Below are 20,817 nucleotides of genomic sequence, written 5' to 3' on the forward strand. Positions count from 1 at the left end.
GGTGTTAGAGGCCTACCACGACCAAGCAGGTCACTTTGGCTGGAAGAAGCTGGAAACCCTGCTGAAGGACCGGTTCTATTGGGTTGGAATGCGGAGTTCCATAGAAAGGTGGTGCCGGAATTGTGGACCCTGTAGCCTCAGTAGGAAAGACTACGGCAGCCAGAAAGCACCCTTGCAGTCCATCAAAACAACCAAACCCCTGGAGATTGTCGCTCTGGATCACGTCAAACTGTCACCCAGCATATCAGGCTACTCCTATGCCCTGACCATGGTGGATCACTATTCCTGGTTCCTGGTGGTAGCCCCCGTCAAGGATCTGACAGCAGAAACTGCAGCAAGAACGTTTCAAGCCTACTTCTGCAGACACCATGGATATCCGGAAAAGGTGCTTACAGATCAAGGCCCTGCTTTCGAAGCTGAGCTATTCAAGGAATTCTGCCACCAGTATGGATGCAAGAAGATCCAGACTACGCCATATCATCCGCAAACCAACGGTATGTACGAGAAAATGAACAACATCGTTATAGACCTGTTGAAAACCCTACCTTTGGAAGAAAGGAACCAGTGGCCAGAAAAGCTACCTGACCTAGTGGACCTGTATAACCACATACCTGTGAGTTCTACTAATTGTACCCCAGCATATCTTATGAGAGCAAGACCTGGAAAATTGCCAATGGACCTGGAGCTCGGAGTGGTAGAACCTGCTGCAGATACGTCCACTGAAGACTGGGACACAAGTTGGCAAGAGCAGTACAGGAAGGTACAGGCCTGTGTCGAAGACAGTCTAAACAAGGTGAGGGAAAGACAGGAAGAGCAGTACAATAAACATGCACCAGCAGAACCCTTGGCACCTGGAGAGATAGTGCTGAAGCGGAAAAGAAGAGGTCACAAGCTCGATGACCAGTGGGAAAGAGAGCCCTACACTGTGCTAAACTCCCGATTTGACAACAGTAAAACCTGCCTGATTAGTAAGGATGGAGGTAAAACAACCGCAACAGTCTCAAGAGACCACTTGAACGTGTGCCCAGGTCTACTGAAGACAACGCAGGAAGTACCTCCTATAGCACCGGAAGAACCCAAGGAAGATGTGCTTCACACAGTTCTAGGAGATTTCCCTGCGGACAGGTCTCAACTTGATGGAGCAGTTATTATACCAGTAATACACTTCTATCAACCACAAGAGGAACCTGTGAGCGCCCTAGAGGAACCTGCTCAGGAACAGGAAGAGTCCCCAGTCAGAGGAGGATCACCCATTGAAGCAGAGCCTGAAGGCCCAGTAATCAGTGCACTTGCCAGTCCCATAGAGAGATTGAGGCAGTTTTATAATCTACCAGCACATACACCTGATAGGTTAGCAGAGAGTGCATGCACAGACACCAGTATCACCCCAGTGCTACGAAGGTCCACACGCAGCACACAAGGCCAAATCCCTGCCAGGTATAGGGATTAAAATACAAAATGCCTAAAGTATAAATAGTTACCCAGTTCGGTATTGCCTATTGTTTATTGTGTAAACTGAAATTAATGTGTGCCTGTAGTTACCCGTCAGGGTACAGAGACTTGTAGGCTGAGGACTGTGAGCAGCCAAAAACTGTCCTTGTAAATAGTTGCATTCATCAAAAGTGCCCCCCTTGTTTGACCACTGAACAAAAACCCGTTTGGCGTGGCCGAAGACGTGGTCCAACACCTGGATCGCTTATGCCCTGTAGCCACGCCCAGGGCCTACGTTGAGGGTTTTCAGGCGGGTCCCTCATGTTACTCATGTTATACCATCTTCGGTGGAATGGACACCTGGTTAGGGGACATACTGTAACTTTATTATTGTTATTATTATTATTGTTATTGTTGTAACCTGTTACAAAATGCTTCAGTCCAGGAGTACTGAATTGTACTAGGGGGGAATGTGGCACCCTGCTGTTCACAGGTACCACAGGACCCAAAAGGGTGCATGGATGGACTTCTCCACAAGAGGCCCTCGTTACAAACAAACAGCTCTACCCTTCCTCCTCATACCACCAGAGGGAGCCCGTTAGGGATATATATATATGGAGGGTGGAGCCAGGCAGTTCAGTCAGAGTCTGAGAGAGAGTGTGCATCCACTGAGAACAGTGAAGACGCAGCACGTCTGCTGCTGTATTGAGGGCCCCGAGTGTGGCCGGAGGCAAAGAGGAGAGGAGAAAGGAGTTGAGGGGCAGAGGAGCATCATAGGCTCACCTCAAGACACAAACCGGACACCGGGTCCACGCCTACAGGGTCCTTTATACCCAGTAGGGATCACCGGCATACCAGGAGGACTACAAGTCCCTGGTCGACCTCAAGCTAAACCCTTGACAGGACTAGGAACCACAAAGGCCCCAGCGTCCAGGGATAGTGGTTGCCAGAAAAAGGTCCTACTACCAAGCGACAGGTGAAGGAACAGCACGACACAGAGGCTAGGCCCAGTTGCAGGCTGGCCAGGAGCTTAGAGAGAGGGAGACACGGACCAGGAGGCCTTATACCCGCTCACTGGGGAGAAGTCCTGAAGTGCACCCTTCCTACCGGGTACTCTGGACCGTACCTGACATCCGCACCAGTAAAGGTACTGAGGCGAATCCCCTGTCTCTGTCAGTTACTCCTGCTGCGCCATCTCTCCTGCACCACAAGCCCCAGCATCACCACCATCTGCACCTACACTGCCCCGGAGGCCCGCTCCGCCAGTGGGGAGCAGAAACATCCCAACTGCCATCCCATCACCCCCGGAGGTCTGCAGCAGCGTCGGTAACCATTACCGGAAACCACAGGTGGCGTTACGAGACAAACTGTTTACTAAAACCCCTTTTTTTTAAAGTGAGACCCAGAGTACGGGCCCAGGAGCCGACTGCCGTGACCTCCTAAACAAGGTAAAAGGCCCGGGTACCGAGTCCCCTATATTCCCCCTGGGTGACACACCCACACCTACATGTCATTATATGTATAGCTGTGGTCCAGTATTATGTCCTGACAGACAATGGGTCAATATTATTAAGCTGCCTAAAGGGTGGTAGCCAAAGTCCCCTTTGTATTTATTGGCTACGATTAAGTATTCCTAAGTGGTTAATACGAGATTGTGGATGTAAGTCAAGTCAGTGTCAATGATTATAGCACTGGTCATGCCATATATCCTGATATAATTCTGATGATAGCGCTTTGCTCAGCGTTCCACGTGGAGATGACTGTGTGAGGTGCCTGTATCACAGAGCAGGCTGTTAGGATACAGCCAATCTCACTATCTATCGCTGTTCATATATGATATCAGTGTTCCGCATGGAATCATTATTACCATATTCACTGCATCAGGATTCTGCATAGGAGTCAGTATGTATTCTTTTTGTACATGCGGGCTGTTAGCCACTGAATCGGACTGTGACTTAGGCCCTACATTCCCCATACATTGAGGTTATAAGCATGGATCTAACTGTCCTTTAATGGCCTAAGCCTAAATTAGTTTAGAAGATTGATTAGGGAGCCTGGGTCTGCCTGTCCTTGATTAATGGGGTTTTCCCACAAATAAAGCACATTTTAATAAATAGATCTTGGAATAATAATAAGTTCCACAATTGGATGTGTTTAAATAAAATGTTCCTGTGCTGAGATAATCTTATAAATGTGCCCCTGCTGTGTACTGTGTAATGGCTGTGTCTGACCGTACAGGAACATGGTCTGATCATACCACATCTCCTGGGCAGGGGAGGGAAGCAAAAGATCTATTGATTAAAATGCTCTAAACTGGGCAGTATGATTGTATTGCACAGTTAGACACTACTGCTGACTAATGTTGAGCCACCCCCGTAGTGTTCGGGTTCGGTTCGGTTCGTCGAACACCGGGATGTTCGAGGAACTGTTCGTCGAACTGTTCGTCGAACACCTTAGAACACCGTCGAACACCGTTAAAACCAATGGCAGGCAAACAAAAACACATAGAAACACATAGAAAACACCTGCAAAGGTGTCCAAAAGCTGACAAACTGCTCAGAAGACACTCTCTTTAAAAACCCGGCCGGCAAATTCAGCAGCGGCATACACCGGTACCCGACAATTTAGACAAGAAGGAATAGAGCATCACACATAGATTAGATAGATAGAAACATGTCAGTCACACATATAAGAAGCACAGTGACAGTGTTGGTTACTACACTTGTCATTTAGTGTAAAGGATTTATTAAAAAAAATATTAGTGTTTTCATGCACCGTCTCTTTAAAAAAGCCAGCCGGCAATTCAGCATCTGTACCCGACAACTTAGAACAGAAAGAATAGAGCTTCACACATAGATTAGATAGATAGAAACATGTCAGTCACATATATAATAAGTACAGTGATAGTGTTGCTTACTGTACTTGTCATTTAGTGTAAAGGATTTATTTAAAAAAATAATAGTGTTTTCATGCACTGTCTCTTTAAAAAAGCCGGCCGGCAATTCAGCAGCGGTACCCGACAATTTAGAACAGAAAGATAGAGCATCACACATAGATTAGATAGATAGAAACATGTCAGTCACATATATATGAAGTACAGTGATAGTGTTGGTTACTGTACTTGTCATTTAGTATTAAAATAAAGGATTTATTATTAAAAAAATTGGCGTGGGGTTCCCCTTAATTTTAGGCTCTAGCGGAGGTTAAGCAGACGGCTGGGGCAGATGTTTGAAGCCTGGGAAGGGGGTAATACCCACGGAGCTTCCCAGGCTACTAATATCAGCCCCCAGCTGAATACATAGCCTTTACTAGCTATTAAAATGGGGGACCCCCCAAAAAAATGACGTGGGGTCCCCCCTAATTTAATAGCTAGCAAAGGCTAGGCAGACAGCTGGGGGCTGATATTAATAGCCCAGGAAGGGAGCCATGAATATTGGCCCCCTCCCAGGCTAGAAACACCAGCCGTCAGCCGCCCCAGAAATGGCGCATTCATAGGATGCGCCAATTCTGGCACTTAGCCTCGCTCTTCCACGCTGCCCTGGTGCGGTGGCAGGGGGTAATAGGGTTGGGGTTGATGTCAGCTTATAATGCCAGCTGACATCAAGCCCAGGTTAGTAATGGAGAGGCGTCTATAAGACACCCCCATTACTAACCCCATAGTCAAAGTTAAAAAAAACACAAACACCCAGCATAAAGTCCTTTAATTGAAATAAAGACACAATCCTTTATTGTTCTAAATTAAACCATACTTACCATCACGCCCATTCCAGCTGAAGCCAACGATCTCCTGCAATAAAAGAAAAATAATAAAGCAACCTTATCCTTACCTTTCCATGGTTCCCACGACAGCTTCAGCTCTGCTACATCGAGATGACAGGCTGGACCGCAGCAGAACGCTGCCATCCAGCCTGTCATCCCGCAGACACTGAGAAGCGCAGGCTTGCTTGTGCTGCTCAGCGTCTCTCTGTGACGACATCCAGATGAGCCGAGTTCATGTCCAATGAACTCGGCTCACCTCATGCACGTCACTGACAGCGTGGGAAAATTCTCACGCTGAAGCGCTGAGTGCAGGAGAATTCTCCCACGCTGTCAGTGACGTGCAGGAGGTGAGCTGAGTTCATTGGACATGAGCTCACCTTATGCACGTCACTGACAGCGTGGGAGAATTCTCCTGCACTCACCGCTTCAGCTTGAGAATTTTCCCACGCTGTCAGTGACGTGCATGAGGTGAGCCGAGTTCATTGGACATGAACTCGGCTCATCTGGATGTCGTCACAGAGAGACGCTGAGCAGCGCAAGCAAGCCTGCGCTTCTCAGTGTCTGCGGGATGAGAGGCTGGATGGCAGCGTTCTGCTGCGGTCCAGCCTGTCATTTCGATGTAGCAGAGCTGAAGCTGTCGTGGGAACCATGGAAAGGTAAGGATGAGGTTGCTTTATTATTTTTCTTTTATTGCAGGAGATCGTTGGCTTCAGCTGGAATGGGCGTGACGGTAAGTATGGTTTAATTTAGAACAATAAAGGATTGTGTCTTTATTTCAATTAAAGGACTTTATTCTGGGTGTTTGTGTTTTTTTTAACTTTGACTATGGGGTTAGTAATGGGGGTGTCTTATAGACGCCTCTCCATTACTAACCTGGGCTTGATGTCAGCTGGCATTATAAGCTGACATCAACCCCAACCCTATTACCCCCTGCCACCGCACCAGGGCAGCGTGGAAGAGCGAGGCTAAGTGCCAGAATTGGCGCATCCTATGAATGCGCCATTTCTGGGGCGGCTGACGGCTGGTGTTTCTAGCCTGGGAGGGGGCCAATATTCATGGCTCCCTTCCTGGGCTATTAATATCAGCCCCCAGCTGTCTGCCTAGCCTTTGCTAGCTATTAAATTAGGGGGGACCCCACGTCATTTTTTTTGGGGGGTCCCCCATTTTAATAGCTAGTAAAGGCTATGTATTCAGCTGGGGGCTGATATTAGTAGCCTGGGAAGCTCCGTGGGTATTACCCCCTTCCCAGGCTTCAAACATCTGCCCAAGCCGTCTGCTTAACCTCCGCTAGAGCCTAAAATTAAGGGGAACCCCACGCCAATTTTTTTAATAATAAATCCTTTATTTTAATACTAAATGACAAGTACAGTAACCAACACTATCACTGTACTTCATATATATGTGACTGACATGTTTCTATCTATCTAATCTATGTGTGAAGCTCTATTCTGTCTGTTATAAATTGTCGGGTACCGCTGCTGAATTGCCGGCCGGCTTTTTTAAAGAGACGGTGCATGAAAACACTATTATTTTTTTTGATAAATCCTTTACGCTAAATGACAAGTACAGTAAGCAACACTGTCACTGTACTTCGTATATATGTGGCTGACATGTTTCTATCTATCTAATCTATGTATGATGCTCTATTCTGTCTGTTATAAATTGTCGGGTACCGCTGCTGAATTGCCGGCCGGCTTTTTTAAAGAGACAGTGCATGAAAACACTATTATTTTTTTAAATAAATCCTTTACACTAAATGACAAGTACAGTAATCAACACTGTCACTGCACTTCTTATATATGTGACTGACATGTTTCTATCTATCTAATCTATGTGTGATTCTCTATTCCTTCTATTCTAAATTGTCGGGTACCGCTGCTGAATTGCCGGCTGGCTTTTTTAAAGAGACGGTGCATGAAAACACTATTATTTTTTTTGATAAATCCTTTACGCTAAATGACAAGTACAGTAAGCAGCACTTTCACTGTACTTCGTATATATGTGGCTGACATGTTTATATCTATCTAATCTATGTGTGAAGCTCTATTCTTTCGGTTCTAAATTGTCGGGTACAGGTGTATGCCGCTGCTGAATTGCCGGCTTTTCATGTTTCACTGTTGGCACTGTTCCCATCGATTTGGGCAATCACTGTAATGCCACAACCACCATGGCTGTGGCATTACAGTGAGTGGCAGACAATCCCTGCATGATTGTCGGGTACAGGTGTATGCCGCTGCTGAATTGCCGGCTTTTCATGTTTCACTGTTGGCACTGTTCCCATCGATTTGGGCAATCACTGTAATGCCACAACCACCATGGCTGTGGCATTACAGTGAGTGGCAGACAATCCCTGCATGATTGGTGCTCTAAATAGCGCCAGACATGCAGGACACGCTTTTGGTGCACGAACAGTTATCGAACATAACCTCGAACAGCCGAATTTTTTGCAAATCGTTCGGGTTCGTCGAACAACTCGAACACCGCCCAAAACAGCTCGAATTTGAGATTGGCGAACAGTTCTAGTCGAACACCGCTCATCTCTACTGCTGACTAACCCTCAATGAAACTCTCCCTGTATTGTATATCAGGACACTCATCCCAGTGCATGTATAGTTGGGGTCACTGGCTTCTTCAGAAATCAATGGATCCATGCTGTGTTATGCCATTGGCAACCTGCTGTGTATTGTTTCTTAATAGCAAGAAGGACAGAAAACCACTCACTCCTTGTGCTGCAGAAGAACTGGAATTAAAGGGAACCTGTCGTATTGTTCATGCAGTTCAATCTGTGGAAAGCATGGTATAGAGAAGGAGAAGCTGATCAAAATTACTGATGTGTGAATGAGGCCTAATAAAGCGTCACACTTTTCTGCTCACTGCTGCCACCTCATGTTCAGTCACAACACATGGGAGATACACAAAACTAATAGGGGAAAAGGCAAAACGCAGAGTGACAGCACAGGAGCTGTGACAATCCACAATTGAAAGTATATTCAAAAATATAACAAGAATTAAGGTTAAAGGCAAAGGATATCCTTCTCAGCTTCCCAGTATCTGAACAGGAGCACATTATTACTTCCATTTACAGCACAGTAGGTAGAAATCCACTGATGCCGAGTAGCCCCTGAATGGGACCTAGCTGTTATCTTTGCTATGGTGTTTGTCGTTCCTGATGTGCTCCATATCCTTTTTATAAGGGTGCTTTCACACTGCGTTTTAGCCCATGTTCGTTGGTCCCATCGGGGCTTGCGTCCAAAGCGCCCCACAAAATGGGATTTAGATGTATGCGCCGACGAGGCCATAAACTATAATGGTGACTACAAAGTCACTGTGTGCACTGACGAGCTTCATTTTCGTGCTACCAATGAATGTGGACAAAAACACAGTGTGAAAGCACTGGCAGTTGGACAGGGCAGGAGACAGGTAAGACTTGCAAGACAATTAAACAAACTTGCTTCCAGGTCATCTGTTTTGCAAACAGTATTCACAATTTGTATCTGTGCCATTTATATTCTGGCTGCTACAATCATCCACATTCACCATTCTCCCACAAATTCAGCACACTTCATCCATATTAACCCCTCATTCCTCTCTTCTCCTATGTACAGTTGTCATGCTCTCTTCACAATGTTATACCATGCAGATCCATTCATTCCCACCATACAACACAGGAAACGCTCTCACAAATCACTCAACCATCTGCTCACTCTCTGTATCTTCCTTGTATTAGTTGCAGGTGATATTTCTCCCAACCCAGGACCCTCCAGTAATAATAACACTAACTCTTTCCCTGTTACATTCAGAAACCCTGCTAATCTCATTAATATTCCCTGCATATCTTCTGTCTCATTCAACTGTGCCCTTTGGAATGCGCGCTCAGCTTGTAATAAATTCTCTTACATCCATGACTTTTTCCTCTCTAATTCCCTCAACCTTCTGGCTCTCACTGAAACCTGGATCCAGCAGTCGGACACCACCGCCGCTGCAGCTCTCTCCTATGGTGGCCTACATTTCTCTCATACCCCGCGACCTGACAACAGATCAGAGGGAGGTGTTGGTCTGCTTCTTTCAACAAAATGTACTTTTCAGGTTATCCCCCCTGTACCCTCCCTTATCTTCCCGTCTTTTGAGACCCACACAGTCAGACTCTACCGGCCCTTCTCCCTGCGAGTGGGGGTAGTCTATCGCCCTCCAGGTCCCCCCCGTCAATTCCTGGATCACTTTGCTGCCTGGCTTCCAAATTTTCTATCCTGCGACATCCCCACGATAATCATGGGAGATTTTAACATCCCAATTGGCGATTCTCTTTCCCCATCTGCCACGCATCTTTTATCACTAACCTCCTCCTTCGGCCTTTTACAGCTTGCTAATTCTCCTACACATGAAGACGGGAACACATTGGACCTGATCTTCTCCCGGCTTTGCTCAGTACATGACTTTACTAACTCTCCCCTTCTACTCTCTGACCATAATCTTCTTTCATTCTCTGTCAAGAACTGTGACTCTACTCAAGACACCCCCACTTTCCACACTTATAGAAATATACGCGCCATTAACACCCAGAAATTTATGAAAAAGTTGCAATCATCATTGGCCCCAATCTCCTCCCTCTCATGTCCTGACTCTGCATTGAAGCATTATAACAAAATAATGCTATGCGCCCTGGATGAAGCCGCACCTCCTACACAAAGAAAAATTCAGCATAGACGGCGACAACCCTGGCACACGCCTCAAACACGTCTTCTCCAGAGGTATTCCAGGTGCGCTGAATGGCTGTGGAGAAAATCAAATCTGCCCGAAGATTTCCTCCATTATAAATTTATGCTGAAAACATATAACTCTGCCCTTCACCTCTCCAAACAAACCTACATTAACAACCTCATCATCTCACTTTCCAATAATCCTAAACGACTCTTTGACACGTTTCATTCTCTCCTCAATCAAACAACACAGGCCCCGATCACCGACCTCAGCGCTGACGATCTGGCCAATTATTTCAAAGAAAAAATTGACAGGAAACTTTCTCCCAATCCCCAAATGTTATGCATGCTCTCCCCCGCCACATTGTATCTTGCTCACTTTCTGACTTCGAACCAGTCACGGAAGATGAAGTGATCAGGCTCCTGGCATCTTCTCACCCTACCACCTGCACCAGTGACCCTATACCCTCACATCTCCTTCAGTCCCTTGCTCCAGCTGTCACCACTCACCTAACTAAAATTTTCAACCTTTCCCTCTCATCTGGTATCTTTCCCTCTTCTTTTAAACACGCCAGCATACAACCATTACTTAAAAAAACATCCCTTGACCAGAACTGCACGGCCAACTACAGACATGTTTCCAATCTTCCCTTTATCTCTAAACTCCTGGAACGACTGGTCCACTCCCATCTCATCCGCTATCTCTCAGACAACTCTCTTCTTGACCCTTTACAATCTGGTTTCCGCTCTTTACATTCTACTGAAACTGCCCTCACTAAAGTCTCTAATGATTTACTAACAGCTAAATCTAATGGTCACTACTCCCTGCTGATTCTCCTGGATCTCTCTGCAGCATTCGACACTGTGGATCACCAGCTCCTCCTCACTATGCTCCGCACTATTGGCCTCAAGGACACTGTTCTCTCCAGGTTCTCCTCCTATCTCTCTGACCGCTCCTTCTCTGTGTCTTTTACCGGCTCCTCCTCCTCCCTACTTCCCCTTACTGTCGGGGTTCCTCAAGGATCAGTCCTAGACCCCCTTCTTTTCTCCTTATACACCGCTCCTATTGGACAAACAATCAGTAGATTCGGTTTTCAGTACAATCTCTATGCTAATGACACCCAATTATACACCTCTGCTCCGGACATCACCCCTGCATTACTACAAAAGACCAGTGATTGTCTTTCTGCTGTGTCAAACATTATGTCCTCCCTCTACCTAAAACTGAATCTGTCAAAAACTGAACTACTCGTCTTTCCTCCCTCCACTAACCTACCTGTGCCCGATATTGCCATTTCCGTTTGTGGCTCAACCATTACTCCCCAGCAACAAGCCCGCTGTCTTGGGGTCATATTTGATTCAGATCTTTCTTTCACTCCTCACATCAAATCACTCGCTCGTTCATGTCATCCACACCTCAAGAAACATCTCAAGAATCAGGACTTTTCTCACCTTTGACTCGGCAAAAACTCTTACTGTAGCTCTTATTCATTCTCGTCTTGACTTTTGCAACGCTCTACTAATCGGTCTCCCTCTTACTAAACTCTCCCCTCTCCATTCCGTCCTTAACGCAGCAGCCAGGATCATATTCCTCGCCAACCGCTACACCGATGCCTCTTCCCTGTGCCAGTCATTGCATTGGTTGCCCATCCAATATAGAGTTCAATTTAAACTTATCACGCTTACCCACAAAGCGCTCCATGCTTCAGTACCCCCCTACATCTCCTCTCTTGTCTCAGTCTACCACCCTACACGTGCCCTCCGTTCTGCAAATGACTTAAAACTAAAATCCTTCATAATCCGAACTTCCCACTCCCGTCTCCAAGATTTCTCGCGTGCTGCGCCAATTCTTTGGAATGCACTACCCAGGACAGTTTGATTAATTCCCAATACCCACAGTTTCAAGCGAACCCTAAAAACACATTTCTTTAGACTGGCGTATCGCCTAAACACACTCTGTCCGTCCCAGTTTTCCCCCATATTAAAATCTTCTTCAACTTCAGGTTCATACCAACCATGCACTTAATAGCCTCTGTCAGGACTGTACACATACTGGCTGGCGACCAGTCCATGTATTATTATTTATCCTATTTAGTATATCAAGACTGCATTATACAATATATGTACTTTATACCTTTTGTGTCTCCCCCATTTCCTCATAAACTGTAAGCTTGCGAGCAGGGCCCTCACTCCTTTCGATATGAGACATGTTTATTCTGTATTGTTTGTATAAGTCCCCCCTAAAATTTGTAAAGTGCTGCGGAATATGTTGGCGCTATAAAAATAAAAACTATTATTATTATTATTATTATTATTAAAGCACCCTTACTCATCATCTCTTTTAGCAATTTGATGAAAAAATTTTTTTAACCCTTTCATTTTCTTCCTTACCTTTGTGGTGTTCTTTTAGAATGCATTTATTTTAATTAATGCTATTTTCAGTACTTGCTAATAATTTAGTCACCTATATCTGGGTCTAATACACATTTGCAATGCTTATACATTTCTCCTTCTTGTTTTTAGTTGCAAATGAAGCTGGTGACAAAAATGCAAGACCTCTGGCGAGATTTACAAGTAAGTAAATAGAAACTTCTACAACACAATGCTTAGATTTTGAAATTGTAATATATCATTTCATCCAAAAAATTATGGAATTTGTGCCACTGAATTAAAATAGAGTTCTGCACTATGTATTTGCTATTCAGGCGTCGGTGCCTTTGAGGCTTAGAAGCCAGTAGGTAGCCATAAACTAATGTTGACAACCCTATTACTCGTGTTAGTGTATTATTATCATGTGACCATATACAGTGCATATAAAAAGTATACACACCTGTTAAAATGTGAGTTTTTTTGATGTGTAAAAAAATCATACCTAGAAGAATCATTTCAGAATTTTCTTCACCTTTAACATCACCCATAATCTGTAAAAAATCCATTGAGAAACAAGCTAAAATCATTTAAGGGACTTATATTACATGTGGTTTTGGTGACATAATCATTCTGGAATCTGGGTTGGTGGTTCACTCAGATTGTTTGAGTGTATTTAATGTTGTAATGTTTATGGTAACGATTTTAATATTTTAAATATACAAATAAATGTTAAGTTTTAGATCCCAATTTTTGCTATTGCTTTTATTTTTATTTCCCCCTCAAAATGAACTTCTATAAATTTGTAGTGAGGGCAGCATGATGACCATCTAAAAATTTGGAGATAGTAAAGCATGATGACCCACTAAAAATTTGAAGAAAGTGACGCATAATGACCCTCTAAAAATTTGGAGTGAGGGCTGCATGATGACCCTCTAAAAATTTGGAGAAGTGATGCATAATGACCCACTAAAAATTTGGAAAATATGACGCATCATTACCCTCTAAAATTTTGAAGAGAGTGACGCATGATGACCCTCTAAAAATTTGGAGTGAGGGCAGCATGATGACCCTCTAAAAATATTTTGAGAGAGTGACACATAATGGTTGTAGCGCTTTTGCTGGTGCCCCTGCATGGGGTCTCTTTCTCCCTCCATGCAGGGACGCCGGCTTACTCACCGCCTCGGCCATTGGCATGGTCTCTGGCCTACTTCTTTCCTGTTCAGAGTCCTGCTTGCTTGGTGTCATCCTATATAAAAGACTCCCTCTCCCTTAAGGAGTTGCTAAGCAACAAGTTAAGTCATTAGGTGGTGTGATGTTCTACCAGTGCAGTTGTGAGGTCCAATGGTCCCGGTGCGGCCAGCGTCCTGAACCAGAATCCCTGGTCCCAGTGTGGCCAGTGTCCTGAACTCGAATCCCTGGCTCCAATGTGGCCAGTGCCTGAACATTTTCCCCTGGTCCTGGTGTGGTCAGTCCTGTTCCCAAAGTCCAATGGTCCCAGTGTGGCCAGTGCCTGAACATTGTCCCCGGTCCGTGTGCAGTTAGTCCCTGATCCAGTATCCAACAGCGGTGTGTCTGAACGTAGCCCTAGTCTGTGTCAACTATCCTGTGTCAGTAGCTGCAGTACCGGTTATGCCTAGGAATGGTACCTGGCGGCTATCTGCAGCTCAGTTTGTTGCCATCATTAGGAGCTCCAGTGAGCACCAGGTAGCCGCTTAGCTACGCCCCTTCCTAGGCAGACTTGGCCCTGTAGCAGAGTGGGTCCACAAATCCACGTACGCCACCATTGGGTGTAACAATGACCCTCTAAAAATTTGTATAGAGTGACACATAATGACCCCCTAAAAATTTGAAGAGAGTGATGTATAATGACCCTCTAAAAATTAGGAGAGAGTGATGCATAATGACCCCCTAAAAATTTGGAGAGAGTGACGCATAATGACCCTCTTAAAATTTGCATTGAGGGCCGCATTATGATCCTCTAAAAATTAGGAGAGAGTGATGCATAATGACCCCCTAAAAATTTGGAGAGAGTGACGTATGATGACCCTCTAAAAGTTTGGACAGAGTGATGCATGACCCTCTTAAAATTTGGGGAGAGTGATGCATAATGATCCTCTAAAAATGTGGATTAAGGTTGCATGATGACCCTCTAAAAGTTTGGAGAGAATGATGCATAATGACCTCTAAAAATGTGGATTAAGGTTGCATGATGACCCTCTAAAAGTTTGGAGAGAATGATGCATAATGACCTCTAAAAATTTGGAGTGAGGGCCGCATGATAAACCTCTAAAAATTTGGTGAGTGTGACACATAATTGCCCTCTAAAAATTTGGAAAGAATGCCACATAATGACCCTCTAAAAATTCGGAGTGAGGGCCGCATGATGACCCTAAATTTGAATTCGCTTTATGTTCTGCTACTGTCATCAGGTGGGGTTAAAAAGTCTGGTCAAATCCAGGCATTGTTCATTTTGAGTGAGGGCTGGCTTTTGACCCTACATTTGAATTGGCTTTACGTTCTGCTGCTGCAAGACTGCAGACTTGAGAAGTCTGGGCCCATCAAGGGCTTGTTCATTTTGAGTGAGGCCCACCTGATGACCCTGTAAAGTTTTTGAGTGAGGGCCGCCTGTTGACTCTATAAAGATTTTGAGTGATGGCTGCCTGATGACCCTGTTGAAATGGTGGAGAAGGAGGACAGTAAAAAGAAGAAACCATGAGCCATATACCCTTGTTTGGGTGGGAAGGTGTGCGTGTGAATACTCCAGAAAAAAATAAACATTTGAATTGACTTTATGTTCCACTGCTGTCATCTGGTGGGGTTGAGAAGTCTGGGCCAATTGGTTATTAAAATGGGGGACCCACAAAAAAAGTGACGTGGGGCCTCCCTATAATTAATAATCAGCAAATGCTAGACAGTCAGCTGCGGGCTGATATTAATGGGCTAGGAAGGGGCCATGAATATTGGCCCCCTCCCAGACTAAAAACATCAGCCCTCAGCCGTCCCAGAAAAGGCGCATCCATAAGATGTGCAAATTCTGGCACTTAGGCTCCTCTTAAATTGTTAAAAAAAAACTAGAATAAAGTCCTTTATTAGAAATAACTACAGTCATGGCCAAAAGTATTGAGAATGAGACAAATAGTAATTTTTCCAAAGTTTACTGCTTCATTTTTTGTAATGGCAATTTGCATATACTCCTGAATGTCAAAGAGTGATCAGCTTAACAGCAATTACTGTACTTGCAAAGTCAATATTTGCCCAGAAAATGAACTTTAACCCCCAAAACACATTTCAACATCATTGCAGTCCTGCCTTAAAAGGAGCAGCTAACATCGTTTTCGTGATTGATCCATTAACACAGGTGTGGGTGTTGATGAGGACAGGGCTGGCGATCAATCAGTCATGATTAAGTAAGAATGACATCACTGGACACTTTAAAAGGAGGCTGGTTCTTGGTATCATTGTTTCTCTTCAGTTAACCATGGTTATCTCTAAAGAAACACGTGCAGCCATCATTGCACTGCACAAAAATGGCCTAACAGGGAAGAGTATCGCAGCTACAAAGATTGCACCTCAGTGAACAATCTATCGCATCATCAAGAACTTCAAGGAGAGAGCTTCCATTGTTGTCAAAAAGGCTCCAGGGCGCCCAAGAAAGACCAGCAAGCGCCAGGACCGTATCTTAAAACTGTTTCAGCTGCGGGATCGGACTACCAGCAGTGCCGAGCTTGCTCAGGAATGGCAGCTGGCTGGTGTGAGTGCTTCTGCACGCACTGTGAGGCGGAGACTCTTTGAGCAAGGGCTGGTTTCAAGGAGGGCAGCAAAGAAGCCACTTCTCTCCAGAAAAAACATCAGGGACCGACTGATATTCTGCAAAAGATACAGGGAGTGGACTGCTGAGGACTGGGGCAAAGTCATTTTCTCTGATGAATCCCCTTTTCGATTGTTTGGGACATCTGGAAAACAGCTTATTCGGAGAAGAAGAGGTGAGCGCTACCACCAGTCTTGTCTCATGCCAACTGTAAAGCATCCTGAAACCATTCATGTGTGGGGTTGCTTCTCAGCCAAGGAAATCGGCTCACTCACAGTCTTGCCTAAAAACACAGCCATGAATAAAGAATGGTACCAGAATGTCCTCCAAGAGCAACTTCTCCCAACCGTCCAAGAGCAGTTTGGCGCCCAAAAAATGCCTTTTCCAGCATGATGGAGCACCTTGCCATAAAGCAAAGGTGATAACAAAATGGCTCATGGAACAAAACATAGAGATTTTGGGTCCATGGCCTGGAAACTCCCCAGATCTTAATCCCATTGAGAACTTGTGGTCAATCATCAAGAGACGGGTGGACAAACAAAAACCAACAAATTCTGGCAAAATGCAAGCATTGATTATGCAAGAATAGACTGCTATCAGTCAGGATTTGGTCCAAAAGTTGATTGAGAGCATGCCAGGGAGAATTACAGAGGTCTTGAAGAAGAAGGGGCAACACTGCAAATATTGACTTGCTGCATTAACTCATTCTAACTGTCAATATAACCTATTGGTACTCATAATATGATTGCAATTATATTTCTGTATGTGATATAACATCAGACAAACACTAATAAAAACCAGAGGCCAGCAGATCATGTGAAAATATAATTTTGGTGTCATTCTCAAAACTTTTGGCCATGACTGTACACAGACTCCTTTATTGAATCTAAATTTAACAAAAACCATTATACTCACCTTTATGCCCAATCCATTGAAGCCCATGTCACCTGTAAAAGAGTTACAAAAAATAGACAACCATATTCCTCACCTCTCCGAAGAGAAGAATATACCTCTGTTTTTTTTTGTTCATATTCGTGTTTCTTCAGAAACTTTGTTATACCATGCCGGAGAAAGAGCCTAAGAAGTCTTGAAAACTTGCTTTGTAACATCATTTATTTTATTTTTGTTAGCCATTAAAAGGTATAATAATTACAAGATTATCTTGTTTTTCCCACTGAGAGAAACAATTATCATTCATACAGTGATGAGCAAAGTGCATGCAAAATGACTCCATACAGCAGGGAATCACACAGTGGTATGGAAACCTTCATTAGATAATATTTTTATATTTCACTGATTTTAGTTTGGCACAATATAAAAGTTTAATTGGTTTGATGTTTTACTACTAGTTTGGCTTGCAACGTATTTACCAAAAGTAGCCACCAGGTGGCAGTAAAAGACCTCAAGTAAAAAATGCCATCCTGAACATTACTGATATAGAGAAAAGTATGATTTTGCTTGTTTTGCTAACATTTGCAAAAAAAAAATATTAAACTGCACCGTTTTCTAACACAAATAAGCTCTCAGAATATGGTGATGCAAACACAAATTATGTTTTTGTAAAATTGTTTTTAGTGTGCAAAAGTAGCAAAGCTTAAAAAATATATATTAATCTGGTATCAATATAATCGGACTGACATGATGAATACATTTGTCTTATCACTTTTAATGTACAGTGAACATAATAAAAAAAATGAATTACTGTTTTTTGCTCATTCTGCGCCTGGAAAGACTGCCATATTTTCTGGAGTATAAGACGACTGGGTGTATAAGACGACCCCCAACTTTTCCAGTTAAAATATAGAGTTTGGGATATACTCGCCGTATAAGAATACCCCTCTAATAACGCACATACGGTAAAAATTAAAAAAAATATGATTTGATTTCAATATGGTAATTTTAAAGTGATGAACCTTACCGGCGATTGGCTGGTTGTTGTATACAAATACTGCTTGGATTGGTCAGCTCTCCCTGCCTGCCCAGCCCTCCCTGTCTCCAAGACTATCAGAGCGGTAGCACATCCTCTGGCCCGCCCTTGTATCCTATTACTGGTACCTCCTTCTCTGTCTCTCTGATCTCGCTCCTGAGGACTGCAGTGACGAGGTGAGGGGGCGCCTCACCGGGAAAGTGTAAGTGAAGCAAGCTGCAGGCGTCCGGGATGCTCGGGGTATGGAAAAAAGAGAAAGAGCGGTGCTGTGCCCAGAAAAACACGCCTCTTTCACTCATCTGGCCCGGCCTTGTATTACCTCCTCCTCTACCTCTCAGATCTCGCACATGCGTGCCTGTGCCACTTCACTGCAGTCCTCAGGAGCGAGATCTGAGAGGCAGAGAAAGAGGTAATACAAGGGCAGACCAGACGAGTGAAAGAGGCTTGTTTTTCTGGGCACAGCACCGCTCTTTCACTGTTCTCCATATGACTTGCCCAGGTGGATATGGGGGACTCGGTACCCAGGCCTTTACCTTCTTTGTAGGATGTCATGGCAGTCGGCTCCGGGGCCCGTCCTCTGGGGTCACTCTTTAAAAGGGGGTTTTTGTTAACAGTTTGTCTCGTGACGCCACCTGTGGTTCCCGAATGTAACTCCCGGCGCTGCTGCAGACCTCCGGGGGTGATGGGATGGCAGCTGGGATGTTTCTGCTCCCCACAGGCGGAGCGGGACCCCGGGGCAGGGTTGATGGAAGGGATGCAGGTGAGAGGTGGTCCGGTCGGGTCAGGGGGAATGACGGACACGCACACATGGGATTTGCTTCAGTACCTTTACTGGTGTAACGGCAGGTAGGGTCCAGGGTACTTAATAGGAAGGGTGCACTTCAGTACTCTCCCCAGTGAGCGGGTTGTAGGCCTCCTGGTCCATGTCTTCCTCTCTCTAAGCTTCTGGCCAGCCTGGAACTTGGCCTAGCTTCTATGTTGTTTTGCTCTCTCACCTGACTACTTGGTAGTAGGACTTTTCTCTGGCAACCACTATCCCTGGACGCTGGGGCCTTCATGGTTCCTAGTCCTGTAATTGATGGTAGCTTCAGGATGACCAGGGGTCTGGAAGCCTCCTGGTATGCCGGTTGTCCCTACTGGGTGTAGAGAACCTTGTAGGCGCAGACCCGGTGTCTGGCTTGTGTCTTGGGGTGAGTTTCAGATGCTCCTCTGCCCCCTTAACTCCTCTCTCCTTGCCTCGGCCACACTCGGGGCTCTCAGTACAGCAGCAGACGTACTGCATCTTCACTGCTCTCAGTGTCAGCACACTCTCTGGCTCACTGACTAACTGACGACTACTCCCTAACTGACTCCACCCTCCAGTTTATATATCCCTAACAGGGCTCCCTCTGGTGGTCTGAGGTGGAAGGGTGGAGGTGTCTGTTTGTAGTGAGGGCCTCTTGTGGAGAAGTCCATCCATGCACCCTTTTGGGTCCTGTGGTACCTGTAGTAACAGGGTGCCACACATACGCCGGGCGTCACGGATGCCTACAGCTTGCTTCACTTACACTTTCCCAGTGAGGCGCCCCCTCACCTCGTCACTGCAGTCCTCAGGAGCGAGATCAGAGAGGCAGAGAAGGAGGTACCAGTAATAGGATACAAGGGCGGGCCAGAGGGATGTGCTACCGCTCTGATAGTCTTGGAGACAGGGAGGGCTTATAAATTAACATAAATACCGTATTTTTCGGACTATAAGACGCACCGGACCATAAGACGCACCTAGGTTTTAGAGGAGGAAAATAGAAAAAAAAATGTAAGCAAAATATGTGTTCACAATGCACTTTTAAGGGCAAGGGGGTCTTCTGCTGACACTGTTATAGGGGTAATGTCCCCCAATTCTGACAATATCCCCCATTCTGGTATATATGCCCCCCCTTCCTTTTATACGTGGCCCCCATCCCCATCCTGGTATGCCTGGCATCCCTCCATCCTGGTATGCATGGAACCCCTCATCCTTATCCTGGCATGCATGGCACCCCTCATCCCTATCCTGGTACGCAGGGCACCCCTCATCCCTGTCCTGGTATGCATGGCACCCCTCATCCCTATCCTGGTATGCATGGAACCCCTCCATCCTGGTATGCATGGCATCCCTCATCCTTATCCTGGTATGCATGGCACTCCTCATCCCTATCCTGGTGTGCATGGCACCCCTCATCTCTGTCCTGGTATGCATGGCACCCCTCATCCCTATCCTGGTATGCATGACACCCCTAATCCCTATCTTGGTATGCATGGCACAGCAATCCCCATCCTGGTATGCATGGCACCCCTCATCCCTGTCCTGGTATGCATGGCACCCCTCATCCCTGTCCTGGTATGCATGGCACCCTTCATCCCTGTCCTGGTATGCAAGGCACACCTCATCCCTATCCTGGTATGCATGGCACCCCTAATCCCTATCCTGATATGCATGGTGTGGCACCCCAGGGGTCTGGTTGCCACAGTAATAGAAATATAACGTCTGAGAGCAAGTGGGAGGTTTCTCAGGTCAGGAGCCCTAAGCATGCAACACTTCCTGCCCAGACCTGGGAGGGGAGGAATCTGCCCTTATAAACTGGGTCGGGGGCGGGATGAGCGAGTCAGAGCCTGGAGACAGTTCCAGACACAGGGAGAGTTACAGCAGGAGCTCTGTAGGAGCAGTAGCTGAAGACCAGGGGCTGGAGCTGAGCAGAGCTCGCCCTGGCAGAAGAATCTAGGAACCGGACACAGGAGTCCAAGGCTGTGGGGACTGATATTCACCCAGCAGCAGAAACCAGCCGGCAGGGGATTCCAGGTCCTCTGGC

At 45.5% G+C, this 20,817-nt stretch overlaps 1 protein-coding gene across 4 annotated transcripts in view; it reads left to right on the forward strand.

Annotated features, from left to right (window-relative positions):
* The window catches only part of PDE1C (phosphodiesterase 1C), a 1,470,255-nt gene that overhangs the window by 429,159 nt on the left and 1,020,279 nt on the right, over window positions 1-20,817 (forward strand). For all 4 annotated transcript variants that reach the window (XM_073678287.1, XM_073678290.1, XM_073678289.1 and 1 more), the window contains exon 2: window positions 12,411-12,461. In XM_073678287.1, coding sequence (XP_073534388.1) covers window positions 12,411-12,461 — 51 coding nt within the window. The remainder of the gene's footprint in view (window positions 1-12,410; window positions 12,462-20,817) is intronic.

Source organism: Phyllobates terribilis, unplaced genomic scaffold (genome assembly GCF_046119375.1).
Source record: "Phyllobates terribilis strain yellow unplaced genomic scaffold, ASM4611937v1 Scaffold_4__5_contigs__length_816908805, whole genome shotgun sequence".
Taxonomy (NCBI): Eukaryota; Metazoa; Chordata; class Amphibia; order Anura; family Dendrobatidae; genus Phyllobates; species Phyllobates terribilis.